Source organism: Schistocerca cancellata, chromosome 4, assembly GCF_023864275.1.
Source record: "Schistocerca cancellata isolate TAMUIC-IGC-003103 chromosome 4, iqSchCanc2.1, whole genome shotgun sequence".
Lineage (NCBI taxonomy): Eukaryota > Metazoa > Arthropoda > Insecta > Orthoptera > Acrididae > Schistocerca > Schistocerca cancellata.
In genome coordinates this window covers 498,074,543-498,089,775 of record NC_064629.1, presented here as the reverse complement: position 1 = coordinate 498,089,775, position 15,233 = coordinate 498,074,543, and the positions used below count along the sequence as shown (strand labels likewise).

At 41.8% G+C, this 15,233-nt stretch overlaps 1 protein-coding gene across 1 annotated transcript; it reads left to right on the top strand.

Annotated features, from left to right (window-relative positions):
- Window positions 1–216: 216 nt before the first annotated feature.
- Window positions 217–14,671, top strand: LOC126185183 (uncharacterized). The gene is made up of 3 exons (XM_049928043.1): window positions 217–266; window positions 8,713–8,806; window positions 14,210–14,671. Exons 1-3 carry the CDS (start codon window positions 224–226, stop codon window positions 14,574–14,576), a joined length of 504 nt encoding a protein of 167 aa, XP_049784000.1. The 5' UTR covers window positions 217–223; the 3' UTR covers window positions 14,577–14,671.
- The last annotated feature ends 562 nt before the right edge of the window (window positions 14,672–15,233 follow it).

Below are 15,233 nucleotides of genomic sequence, written 5' to 3'. Positions count from 1 at the left end.
GATTATCTGTTCTGTGGAATTCACTACGTGAGTCACGATCGCAGCAGCGGGGAAGTACGTGATAAACTTTGGAACGAGGAATACTGCCCTCCACTACAGAGTTGTGACACATCGCCAGTGAGTCAGCTGCCGACCATTCAGCAGTGAGTGCAGAGAGTAAAGCTTATTCGGTTGTCAGTTGCCTTGCAGTGCGTACATCACAGCGAAGGAGTTCTCAGCTAAAATGAAAGTCTTCGATTGGTTCGTCGCCTTTCTTCTTGTCAATGGTAAGTCTCTTTACAACATTACAACTATAATTTTTTATTCCCGTCTGATAAGGTATGTTATAAAGTGTTTGAATTCTGATACGGGTACTTGTCATCAATCAATATATCTTTGGCTAAAGCTGGGATTCTTCAAGTAGCGAGGCTCGAACAGGTTTCCTTCCACATTAATATCTACAGTAGCTAATGGTCTAACACACATAACTTTGACATCGATGGTATGTTAAATTGTGTAACTTACTCGTAGCTTGCAGAAATGATGAGGAATTTGAAGTCATTGCCAACCGAATCACCGGAGTGTGTCTCTCACTAGATTAATGCTATAAGAAACGATAGTAACTTGTAACGAGGTATATGAGTGCTTCAACTTGAACAACTATTTACGTACCAACCGTCTCTTTGTGTACACTTGTCTTTCTGGTGACATAAATGAAATACATTACAAGGTATCCTTTTGACCTGGTTACATTGTGTGCCACTTGATGTTTCTTTTCTTCCATCCCTATTGGATTTAGGTACTGGTCATCATATTTAGTTGTTGATATGAAATGTGAGAGAACAACGGTCCAGTAACGGTGTGTAATTATAGTCAAGTCTTCATTTCACTGTTGTCATACATTCGATATATTCACGAGGCACATAAGTTTATCATTCTGCGATGTGATCATTTTCTGGACATTAAGTTGAGAATTCACTTCCCAATCTACAACGAAATAATTATATGGGGCACAAAGTCGGATTGGGCACGGCTGCGGAAAGGAACATAGTGTGGACTTTTCAAGGAAACTATCCTAGTAGTTCTCTGTAACATTTTATGGATACCATGGGAACCAGAAAAAATGCGTGAGTGGACGGGTATTTGATTTCAGCTTCCCCTCAATACGTTTTCACTGCCGGTCGTTTGAGTTCATCTTGTATGTAAGGATACGGTAGTTGCAGGACACGCATGCGAATCAATCAGGTTTTGCTGTAGAGGGAAATGGAAATACACAGCCTGACCAAACAAAAAAAAAATTAACCGCACAGAAGAGGAGGACAAAGGCATTTAAACTTAATGAGTTGAGAGGACATTTTACTTCAGCGATTTCAAAACTGAGTCAAATTTAGAAAACTTGGCAATATGACGCCACATATAGGTAAGATGCTGCACTGCCTTCTGCCGCCGAGCAGTGTGTCAGCAGTGTGCAATTATCAGCAACTGGCTTATTTAGCATTCATATAAGTGTAGTAGTCAAGTGGAAAATTTGTTTGAGTGTTCTTAGCACACTTGTTTAGTCAAATCCGTCAAATCATTGTGTAGTTTAGTATTTAGCAGGGGCAGATTTGCATTTTAATATCTGTGACGTGTAAGGTAGCGTAGTCGTCTGTCATTTGTTTATTTCTTTCAAATAGTCATTCTACCTTACTGACAGTACAGTTATCCTTACGCCGCCGAGCAGTGTGTCAGCGTGCGCAAGTAGCAGAATTACTGCATTTACTAGGCAGTCTTGTATTTTAATAACCGTTTAAATTTTGTGTCGAATTGTTAGTGCTCTCTTTAGATTAATTCAGACGTTCTTTGCACAACAGTATTTAGCATAGATAGGGACTGCGACTGCTGTGTTCGAATGCGGGCTGAGTTGTCATTCCTTCGCCCCCAGCTTTAGGCAGTTTGGCTTCGGTCACACAGCTTGAGGCTGTTGCCAATGGGCATCACTGTAGGGGTCCGAACGGGGGTTTGTCGTTGACAGCCAGCTCGTCCCACGCATCCCCCGATCGAACTACGACTCTGGTTGCCCGGGATACTGCCCGCATTGAGGCTGATCCCTCACCTGTGGTAAAGTGGGAGGTCGTCTCAAGGTGTGGCAGGGGGCGAAAGACATTCCGGAGGGCTGAACGAAAGGCCTCTCCAGTTTGTCTGACGAACCGGTTTCAGGCTCTGTCTCAGGCTGATACTGATCTTTGACCTGGCATGGCTGCTTGTCATGTTCCAGAGGTTGCCCCTCAGTCTGCAAGATCCTGGCGGTCGTAGAGGGTGGACTTACTGGTAGTTGGGAGCTCCAACGTCAGGCGCGTAATGGGGCCCCTTTGGGATATGGCTGCAAGGGATGGGAAGAACACCAATGTGCACACCGTGTGCATATCGGGGTGAGTCATTCCAGATGTGGAAAGGGTCCTTCCGGATGCCATGAAGGGTACAGGGTGCACCCATCTGCAGGTGGTCGCTCATGTCGGCACCAATGATGTGTGTCGCTATGGATCGGAGAAAATCCTCTCAGGCTTCCGGCGGCTATTTGATATGGTGAAGACTCCCAGTCTCGCTAGCGGGATGAAAGCAGAGCTCACCATCTGCAGCATTGCCGACGGGACTGACTGCGAACCTTTGGTACAGAGCCGAGTGGAGGGTCCGAATCAGAGGCTGAGACGGTTCTGCGACCGTGCGGGCTGCAGATTCCTGGACTTGCGCCATAGGGTGGTGGGGTTTCGAGTTCCGCTGGATAGGTCAGGAGTCCTCTACACACAACAGGCGGCTACACGGGTAGCAGGGACTGTGTGGCGTGGACTGGGCGGTTTTTTAAGTTATATGGCCTCGGGCAAGTACAGAAAGGGCAACAGCCTCAAAGGGTGCGGTACAAAGTCAGGACATGCAGGGACCAAGCAGCAATCAGTATTGTAATTGTAAACTGTCGAAGCTGCGTTGGTTAAGTACCGGAACCTCAAGCGCTGATAGAAAGCACCGAAGCTGAAATCGTTATAGGTACGGAAAGCGGGCTGAAGCCAGAGGTAAATTCTGCCGAAATTTTTACAAAGGCTCAGACGGTGTTTAGAAAGGATAGATTGCATGCAACCGGTGGTGGCGTGTTTGTCGCTGTTGGTAGTGGTTTATCTTGTAGTGAAACAGAAGTGGGTAGTTCCTGTTAATTATTGTTGGTGGAGGTTGTACTCAACAACCGAGCTAGGTTAATAATTGGCTCCTTTTACCGACCTCCCGACTCCGCAGCATTAGTGGCAGAAGAACTGAGAGAAAATTTGGAATACATTTCACATAAATTTCCTCAGCATGTTACAGTCTTAAGTGGCGATTTCAATTTACCAGATACAGACTGGGACATTCAGATGTTTAGGACGGGTGGTAGGGACAGAGCATCGAGTGACATTATACTGAGTGAACTATCCTAAAATTACCTCGAGCAATTAAACAGAGAACCAACTCGTGGAGGTAACATCTTGGACCTACTGATAACAAACAGACCCGAACTTTTCGACTCTGTAAGAGCAGAACAGGGAATCAGAGATCAGAAGGCCGTTGCAGCATCCCTGAATATGGAAGTAAATAGGAATATAAAAAAAGTGAGGAAGGTTTATCTGTTTAGCAAGAGTAACAGCAGGCAGATTTCAGACTACCCAACAGATCGTAACGAAAATTTCTGTTCCGACACTGACAATGTTGAGTGTTTATGGAAAAAGTTCAGGGCAATCGTAAAATGCGTTTTAGACAAGTACGTGCTGTGTAAAACTGTGAGGGACGGAAAAAGCCCACCGTGGTTCAACAAAAAGTTAGGAAACTACTGCGAAAGCAAAGAGAGCTTCACTCCAAGTTTAAACGTAGCCAAAACCTCTCAGACAAACAGGAGCTAAACGATGTCAAAGTTAGCATAAGGAGGGCTATGCGTGAAGCGTTCAGTGAATTCAAAACTAAAATTCTATGTATCGACTTGACAGAAAATCCTAGGAAGTTCTGGTCTTACGTTAAATCAGTAAGTGGATCGAAACAGCATATCCAGACATTTTGGGATGTTAATGGCATTGAAACAGAGGATGACACCCGTGAAGCTGAAATACTGAACACCTTTTTCCAAAGATGATTCACAGAGGAAGACCTCACTGCAGTTCCTTCTATAAATCCTCGCACGAACGTAAAAAGGGCTGACATCGAAATAAATGTCCAAGGAATAGAAAAGCAACTGAAATAACTCAACAGAGGAAAGTCCACTGGACCTGACGCGATACCAATTCAGTTCTACACTGATTACGCGAAAGAACTTGCCCCCTCCTAACAGCCGTGTACCACAAGTCTCTAGAGGAACGGAAGGTTCCAAATGATTGGAAAAGAGCACAGATGGTCCCAGTCTTCAAGACGGGTCGACGAGCAGATGTGCAAAACTATAGACCTATATCACTGACGTCGATCTGTTGAAGAATTTTAGAACATGTTTTTTTCTCGCGTATCATGTCGTTTCTGAAAACCCAGAGTCTGTAGGAATCAACACGGATTCCGGAAACAGCGATCGTGTGAGACCCAACTCACGTTATTTGTACATGAGACCCAGAAAGTATTAGATACGGGCTCCCAGGTAGATGCCATTTTCCTTGACTTCCGGAAGGCGTTCGATACGGTTCCGCACTGTCGCCTGTTAAACAAGGTAAGAGCCTACGGAACATCAGACCATCTGTGTGGCTGGATGGAAGAGTTTTTAGAAAACAGAACACAGCATGTTGTTCTCAATGGAGAGACGTCTACAGACGTTAAAGTAACCTCTGGGATGCCACAGGGGAGTTTTATGGGACCACTGCTATATATATATATATGACCTAGTAGACAATGTCGGAAGTTCCATGCGGCTTTTCTCGTATGATGCTGTAGTATACAGAGAAGTTGCAGCATTAGAAAATTGCATCGAAATGCAGGAAGATCTGCAGCGGATAGGCACTTGGTGCAGGAAGTGGCAAATGACCCTTAAAATAGACAAATGTAATGTATTGCGAATACATAGAAAGAAGGATCCTTTATTGTATGATTATATGATAGCGGAACAAACACTGGAAGCAGTTACTTCTGTAAAATATCTGGGAATATGCGTACGGAACGATTTGATGTGGAGTGATCATATAAAATTAATTGTTGGTACTTCGGGTGCCAGGTTGAGATTCATTGGGAGAGTCCTTAGAAAATGTAGTCCATCAACAAAGGATTTGGCTTACAAAACACTCGTTCGACCTATACTTGAGTATTGCTAATCAGTGTGGGATCCGTAGCAGGTTGGGGTGACAGAGGAGATAGAGAAGATCCAAATAAGAGCTGCGCGTTTCGTCAAAGGGTTATTTGGTAACCGTGATAGCGTTACGGAGATGTTTAGCAAACTCAAGTGGCAGACTCTGCAAGAGAGGTGGTCTGCATCGCGGTGTAGCTTGCTGTCCAGGTTTCGAGAGCGTGAGTTTCTGGATGAGCTATCGAATATATTGCTTCCCTATTTATACCTCCTGAGGAGATCCAGAATGTAAATTAGAGAGATTCGAGCGCGCACGGAGGCTTTCCGGCAGTCGTTCTTCCCACGAACCATACGCGACTGGAACAGGAAAGGGCGGTAATGACAGTGGGATGTAAAGTGCCCTCCGCCACACATCGATGTGTGGCTTGCGGAGTATAAATGTAGATGTAGATGTCTCTGGCCTGGATGCGTACACTTATTCGGCTGAGGCGAGTTCCATCATCTCCTGAAGCTAGATGGCCCTCAACTGTTGTAACTGGTACTTGATATCGTGGATATTGGCTCTGAGACGGAGTTGACATCTGAGCTGGGTTCCCAAATGCTCCATCGCAGACTGATGTAAGGATCTTGTTGGCTGCTGGAGTACCTCCACATCTTGCAAACTATTCATAGAGATAGGTGGCAAGTGTAGGTGAGTCTTCAAAAATGGCACCACGATACCGTCTCATGAGCGATAACACGTTAGAAAGCAAGATGCACGTGTCGTACCGTAGCGGCGTCAGAGTTTGTTCAGTCACTTCCATTCTACCAGCCGTGACATAAAGCTGTACCTGATGGTTCTCCAACACCATGACGCCAGGTATATCACCTCTGTGCCTCCCAAAAACACTGAAAGAATTGGGTCACCGTTATATTCAAGATCGACATCCGGGGTAGAGCACAACATGAATCATCGCCGATTACAGCGAGATGCCATTCATCAGCTTTTCATGCTTCCCGGCTAAGGCACCACTTGAAAAGCAGCTGTATGTGTTGTGGTGTTTACAACAGCTCACGCATTATACAGTAACTCCCTTGTCCAGTTGCAGCTAGTTTACGTGTAATGGTCCGGTATGCAACAGAATGATGCAAGGAGTACATTACTTGCTCTCGGATGGTAGGCACAGATGTGAAGGGGTTCGATGTGCTTGACGTGCAGCGCAGTGTTCTTTTATTGTACTGGTCAAATGTCGTCAACCAGAAACATGAGAAGTATGCGTGCCATTCCGTTGTCATGCAGTCCAACATTTAGCCACTGCCACATCCGAAAACCCCACAAATATGGATGTTGCACGATTCGACCACTCGGCCAAGTGAGGGCTTAACATGTGACCACTTCTAAACTCGGTCAGGTGCTGATAATGCCGCATCAATGGCTACGCGGCACCTCCGTATCCTTCACAATGATCACTCAACGTCTGAGGCTGTTAATGCCCTTGTATACCCTACCTAAACAAGTGCTACACATGTTTACATGGTGAAATCGTGGCTAAATTACGATCATTCTTACCAGTAATAGTCTCCATAAGAAGGGAACTCCTTTAGATCTGACAATAATTTTCACTATTGCTGGTAATCCTGTTGGCTGTCACTATACTTCTGTCAGAACTTGTCCTCTTTTTCCACTCAATCGTCTACTATTTCTACGGGGAGGCTGAGTATACTATCGCAGATTTTCAATATGCTAATGCTACTTACGTACAGTTGCTCTGACGACCCATCCTGTATTCATTTACTTTCTGATCAAAACTATACGGGCAAACCCATGTAATACGGAATTGATCACTAGTTATCACGAGAGGCTGACCCGACAGTACGAAAGGACACATGAGTATTGTGTTTTCAGTACAGAAGCAGTAACAGTAGAATAAGTCGTTCCGGATAGCTTAGTGACTTTGAAACTGGACTAATCATGGGATATTACCTGAGTAACAAATCCATCAGTAACATTTCAACAGCCTAAAGCTGCCCAAGTCTACTGCTGATGCTGTGACTTTGAGGTGGAAACACGAAGAAACAGTCGCAGCTAAATCAAGCTGAGATAGATCATATATGTCGATGTATAGCTACCGTCGAGAATTGTGGTTAGTGGTTGTGAGGAATCGCATGAAATCAGCGGAACGAATAGTTCTTGAGTTCGAAAGTGCTGTCAGCAGTCGGTTTAGCGCAATGATTTTGCGCAGAGAGTTAAAAATTATGGTGGGCAGTGGTCGAGGAACCTCTCACAAGGCACACATTTCTGTATGAAGATGGTATCTGTTCTCTCGGACATGTCGGAAAGAACAGATACCATCGGTGACCATGGAGCTCTCTTAGAATGAAATGATGAATAAAATAAGACCCTAAGCTGTGACAGGCATTGATATACATCAACGGGGACAGTTGAAAATGTGTGCCTCGACCGGAACTCGAATCCGGAATCTCCTGCTTACATGGCATACGCTCTATCCAACTGAGCCACCGAGAGCACAGACGATAGAGCGACTGCAGGGATTTATCCCTTTCACGCTCCCTGTGAGACCCACATTCCCAACATAATATCCACACACTTCCCTCGTAGTGGCCCTTCCCATTACACTCATTACTCACGGCAGACAATCTTACCGAGTTTGAAATACGTGTAGAAACTTTGGGGATATTATACTCACATTAACACGACTGATAAGTATAAAATTACGACGAGAAATGTTTGCTTTACTAACTAGATATAAAAACGTGCCGAAGGAGCAGTACTACCGATTTTACTTTGTTTGTACAATACAATGACCACTAGATCAGTAGATCTGTTCAGTAGTAATGGTGAATGACAAAAAATATTACAAAGTCCTCCACCTGTTGCAATGGATCCATGGATCTTCGGACATGACAATGTCACATAATTTAAAAAGTTGCTTTCTGCGATGCTTTCCTGAAGTTAACCTCATTGTCACTCGCTGTCGCATGCAATAAGGACTCTCAGTAACCCCATATAGAGAAATCGGCTAAAATCGCAAAATACTAAACATGACTGTTAACGATTGTACTGAGAAATGGTAGTAGATAGATAGAGGGCAGAGTGCGATTATGGAGAGAACAGTACCTTTAGTTTATGTTCGCAGCAGTTTTCTCTTCAGTGGAAGTTCAAGGTAAAGAATTCAACCACATATCAACTGACGCTATGCCATCTTCCGTAAATGTTCCTGTCAGTACGTTTTTTTCAGATTCTTAAAATGATGCCCACTGTTCTTTTTTGCATGGAGTTATAGGTGACTTCTTTGGCATTAAATGACTTTCCACTTAACTAACACAACTGCTTTTCACTAGGTAAGTATAACATCGGAGATATATCAGGTAAAACCAAATTACTTTTTACAAATGTAGCTCTATTAGTGTGCGGTATTATTAACGTGCCATGACAGTGCTATAAATGGCTGAAGAGCATGCTTTTGTTTCGTTTCCAGCACTCCAAGGTGCAGTACAGTTCCCTATCATTGACGATACTGCTCCATATTTTGATGACTTCCCAGGTGGCGAGTCCACAGATGCAGTTCCGTTGTGAGTATTCTCATGGCAGCATTCATCGCTGGCGCAGTTCTGATTACGTTCGAGCAAGCCGTGTATTCAAAGTGCCGTCATTTGTTCTATTAGAGAATTCAGCCATGGGCACAGGCGAGGTACTGGGCTATTCTTTTGAGTTCCTAGATGGTATGATTCACTTTCAGCAGCACATGTTAATGAAAACACATTTGTTTGTTTTAGCGATTTGGTAGAATCCGTGCAACTAGTAGGAACTAAACGAGTTTGTCCAACAATTAAGGACAATATTCGATGTCATATAACTCCTCAACCATGTACACCAATTATAAAATGAATTAGGTACACGTCTGTAGCATCGTATCACACAACATTTTGCCCTGCACAAAAAATCGCAGTGTCGATCTACATATACATGGTGTCCTAAAAAAGTTGCGACAAATTTCGAATGGTGGTAGAGAGTAGCTTGAGGAAAAAATTGATGATGGGCACTCGTGTCAGGAAAGTCATTCAACGACGCTACAGAGCGTCGAAGTTAAAGGTACCGGCGCCTGCCACAAGACCAGCTGTCGACAGCAAACGGGACTTTGTACGCTGACGGACCATAGTCGGCATGTCTCGCAATTTTGTTTGCCATTCAGTTACCGCGGCTCATTGTCACTATGACCTGTGGAGAAGATGGAGCTAGCTGCTGCGAAGACAGGACTTATTTCCAGTGAATGCGATTGTCTTCTGTCTTGGTAGATGACAGTTTCGGACACTGATTACCATCTGAACTTTATTTTTCCACTGTATACCGAAAAACATTTGAGATTTTAGAGGGTTCTAGGAGAAAATTGTATTACGGATGGAAACCTGTGTCCAAAACCGTTATCTGCCAGAGCAACAGAGCATTCCATCAGTAGGAGAGAAGGCCTTTCTACGCAGCAGCTAGTTATGCCTTGTACACTGGTCATCGTGACAGTCAAAGAACATTGCGAGATGTTCCGCCTACAGTCCGTCAGCGTACATGGCGTCTGCTGCCGAACGGGAGGCCTAGTAGCAGGTTCCGGTGCATGTAACTTCGATGCCCTGTAGCGCCGTTGGACGACGTTTCCGGACACGGGTTCCTGTCCTAGATTTGTTCCTCAAGACTACTTCTGCTATCCGTTGAAGTCTGTCGCAATATTTCTGGAACATCATTACTCTGCAAACCCCTGTGAAGTGCATGGCAGATGGTACGTCCCATTGTATTAGTTATTAAGACTTCCTCTCATTCTATTCACGTATGGGAAGAATGATTACTTAAACGTTTCTTTACGTTGGGTAGTTAGTTTATTCTTTTCTTTACGACAAATATTGGACTCATACGTAGGAGCTTGTAATATATTTCTAAATTAATTACTTAAAGTTTGTTCCAGAAATTTTATAAATAGCTTTCCGCAGTTCTCTACAGAAAATAAATGAATTGGTGCTCTTCACAGATATCTAGAATACATTAGCGTAGACTCATTAAGTCATATTCATGATAAACGTTATGATGTGGAACGTGTCAACTGAGCAAGTAGTAAAAAATTAATTTGATTACATGCTGGTCATCTACAGGTATTTTACGCATAAATTACTAATTATTGACATTTTCTGTCTATGAAAGATCATATTTCCATTGGTGTACCAACAAAGAGTTTTATAGAGCTATATTTCACCCCTACCAGTGCCGAAGTCACAGACTGTGCAGATCAGTTTTGTTCTTCTAGTGTTGTAGTTACGAATGTCCCTGTCACTCACAAATCTATGTGGACTGTTGATAAGTTACATAAGTAAATGAAAGTAGAATGAGCTTGTGGTTAATATTCGCAGCTGATCAAAGGGATGCCAGCAAAAACAGAACGTTATCTTCAACAGAATTGTAGAATATGATATAAGGAGAGTCACAGTGCTATGTTTATTGACATTTGTGGAGTCACTTTTCGCACAGAGAGGCCTAACATATTTCAACACATCTTGGAAAATGTCATGAATTAATTACGCATTCCATAGTAACGCAGTACATGTTACTAGCCCACGAACTCATATTGTTTTGTAGGTGACCTTAATCACCCAACAGGAAACTTTACTTTTCAGAGACATGTTGTAGCGCAGTCTGAAACACTGTGTTGACGAACAGCAGCTGTATTCGATTAAGAATGAAATCCAAAACTGCGATTAGGGTTCTGTATCTGCTGCAGAATATTTCAGAAGAAATAAAAATTTTTACCAGGCCAGGCCTCGAGCAGGGACTGAAGATACCAGGGCATCAGGACAAATGGAGATTTTGGCCGCTCGTGCAGGCGTTAGACGAAGTACCTAAGGCAAATGCTGGCGACGAGCGGGGAATACGCGTTGGAGTCCCGGTCTGGAGTAAATTTACATTTATTCTGAAATATTCTACAACTGATGCGGAGAGACCTGACTCTTTTAGGACCATAATAATATTCCATATTACAGAGGAGAGAGTAGGATCACTTGTAATTTCACTAAATACCTTCGCTATCGTTTCTTTAATTTGTATTTGCTTTCTCTTCTGAGCTGTTTCCACGAGTTGCTCAAAAGAAACTTTTAAAAATTACTGCTACGCAAGAACTTTCTTTTAAGAAAAATGATATCATGTGCCATGAGTTCCTTCCATGTCTCTTTTAACAATACCCTATAAAGATTTGATTTTATTGTCTCGTCAGTCAATATCAGACAGCAGGCACATGCTCCAGGATTTTACTACAACTTTTCTTAAACTGTTACAGTGCTGTTTACAACATCAATCTCTTTTAATAACATTATCAGTTCTTCCAATTTTTTCATCTGGAAGATACTATGATACCTGTAGTACCTCAGGTCTCTTTAATGACTTCCCAATATTGCATTTAATTATCTTTCCACGAAAACTACATTCAAAATCGGATACATATTTATTAATAAATATCTTACATTTAAATCTAGCATTAGGTTCATTGCAAACATCACTCCAGGTAATATTTTTATGCTTTCTTTAAAATAATCGCTTGTTCTTTCATAAATCATTCTGTTTCTTAATTGTATATGGAGCTATGTTTTGTAATGTGATTCACTGCACATAATGATCTGATAATCCGCTTACCACTTAAATTCCACTTGTTGTATGAGTACATTATCTGTAAGGGTATTATTATCTTCAGCAAGTCGAGCAAGGAAATTTATGACTAATTTACAAGTAGCTGTAAGTACCACTAGATCAGTTTCCTTGTCAAATTCCCTCGATAAATCGACTTTAAAGTCACAAAAAAATCAATAATACCGTCATTCTGTGCGACGAATATCACAATGAGGCATCAAAAACTTTTATCGATATTTCGCAGTTACGCAGACAAACACAGATATATCATTTCCCAACATTAATTCACAAGAACATATTTCGGTACACTGATCTATACGTAATTCATTTATTTCTAAATTTTTTTATTTATATTTCTGTTTTATGAATGTGACAGCTCTTCCTCTACCGATACTGTATCTACATAAGTGTGCAGCTAATTTATAACTACTTACATATAAATTTTCTATCCTTGTCATTTTATAGTTTTGAGACGAATTATAACAATTTCTTTCCAAGTAATAAGACCATCTATACACCGTAACAAATCACTTTCTCTATTTTTTATCCCCTGTATTCTGATGATGCAGACTTATTTTACCTTTCACTCTATTTTTATAATATTAACTGACAGTTTCTATCGATTTAATTTAGGTTATAACTGTCTGTATTAACGCTGATGTTAACCTAAGCGTGGTGTCTCACATCTTCCTACAGCAACTACTGGAACAGCACTCATATGTACTCGACATCCGTTTAAAGGAGCATCCGCAGCACCATGTTTACTCACGTAATAGTAGAGAAAACACGGGACTGATCGTGGTTCCACAAAAGCCGTATTTCTGGGCTCAGCACCTGCTTAGATTTTGTCTCGGTCACCTCTATTATGAATTTTCCGCTTTTAACCAGGTTATTTCCAAGTTCCTCAACTATCAGTACTTGATCATCTTTGGTAAAATCTTTACACAATGGTGTAAGCTTTCTGTTACCTGGATGAGACGCAATAGATGTAATGAAATATGAATGTATATTGCTATTTTCATATGTTTCTTGCGTGTAAAATCAGGCCTAATATTAGGAAGTAGGTGCAAGAAGAAAATGTACTTTCACACAATTTTAACTTGTTTGTGATGCAAATAACACTTACACGTACGTAATTACACTCATGTAATACTCATAACAACAACAAACGCTTAAAACTAGTTCCTAATATCTTATTTATTGAATTACTTACGACAGAGGAATTCACTACGAACTCGCGGGCCCAATATTGCCTCTGCTTTGGCGGCTTTCTTTTGGTAACATCTCGGTCAGGTAGATTTATTCAGACAGGGAAGTGGTAACTGGAATGTAGATCATCGTCCACTTTCCACTAAGTAGTGACTGCAATGCCTGGAAAGCAGTTAGATATACAGGGTGGTTGTAACGAAGCTTTCACTGCTTGTGATGCCCCCTGGGACAAACAAGTGATCGTAGGACATTGAAACTTTGAGGAAACATTTGTCAGTACACGGAGAAGAGAAATATCGAATAAGCCATTAAGAACAACACATTTTAATTTTCACGTTAGATGGTAACATTTGTCAGTTGCTTACCCTGAAAACGTTTCAGGTTGCAAACGGTGTTCAATGTTAAGACAATCTGCATCCACGACAGTCTGGAACCACACTGCAGATACCATTTCACAATTTTTCGCAGCACTTATCGAACGGTGGAACATATAATGTACAACTCTCATAACACAGCTCGTGCACTACTTGTATATCGCACACTGCGCACTGCATTCTCAGTCATGGGAATAGGAACTTCTTCGACAGTTTGTTGCGCAATTGGCCGTCGACCTCTCCCAAGAACAATTCTGAAAACGCCACATAGCTCGAACTTCCTAATCATGTTCTTCAACCCTGGTGCGGAGAGAGGACCCCTCAGTATTGCTTCAATACTTCGACACTTGTGAAGAGCAGCAGCACTGTTACTGTTGTTTTGATAAAACAGCCTTACGAGCAAAGCCCTGGTCACCTTGTCCAGACTCATATTGACTGTCTGCAACTGTAACGCGCACTGATGCATGTGTTTCAAATTTACACTGCCGCATCGGTAAAGACGCCAAACGGCAAGACGTGACACTAACACTACTAACAACGCAAATGCTGCAGAGCACAGTCTGAACATCATTCCTATAACGTTTGGTAACCACACAGTAAATGGTTTTCTGTTCACCCTGACCCAAGTAGTGGAAGTTTAATGATAACCCTATCCCCCTGAATTCTATAAATAAGATGCATACTCACTGTCACACCGATAGCAAATATTAATATATTTATCTGCTTATGATTCAGAGATGTATCCACTTCAGATGAAACCACCTCAAGAAACCCACTGGAACCGACGTTCAGTGAACCTGTCGATGGGTCAGATGTTTTGCAAAAGAGTGACTGTTCCCTGCCACCACCAGGATGCAAGTCAACTGGTTCTACATTTGAAGAGGTTGAGTTTCTCCGGATTACTACTCAGAAACCTTCGAAGATTACCTCTCCGTCTGTTGAAACTGATGGTACAACGTATTCGCATGTACATACATTCATAGTAATTGGTTCCTTTTTCCTAGGAACTGTTTTTGTGTATGTTGCTGCCATATCAATAACGTACTTGGTGTTTTATTTAAAGGATAGGTGTTATGGTGTACATATTGATAATGAACAATAAATCCCAGCAGTCTCTCATCTTCTGCATATAATATATGGTACTGAGCACATGTAAGCACACACCACATTGTACTTAGGATTTATTGACAGAGTGTACACAGTTGGGAAAATGAGATTGGCAGTTATCGATAGGAATAAATATTAATAAAAAAATTCTGATGATTCATTCCAGTTGACGATTCTGCAGCCCGTTGGGTTGCTCTAGAACTTCATAACAATTGCAGCAAACCACTGTTTCTTAGCTTTCATTTATTTGCTCTGTTTTCATAAGCACAAATACACTCATAATGTACGTATTTGATAATTTTAAATAAAAACTGAATGGAGAAAGAGAGAGAGAAAATGTGTTTTACTTTGTACCTTATTAATCTCAGTTTGCTGAAAAAGTATCATCTCTCCCTCGGTGTTTTCCTTGATAATAACACATCCCCTTTATCAATCATGTATTCGTTCTGCATATTTTATTTTGTTGAAAGATTTCTTGATGGCTTCAGCTCCCATTCTGTTTAATTCATGTACAGTTTCGGCTTTCGGCCATTTATAAACTGTTTTATGGATGATTTTTAGTAATAAATTATGTCATATGTGTCGTTGCTCCTGGAACCACAGGAGGAACCACATACATGACTTAATTTACTACTAAAAATCAGCTATAAAA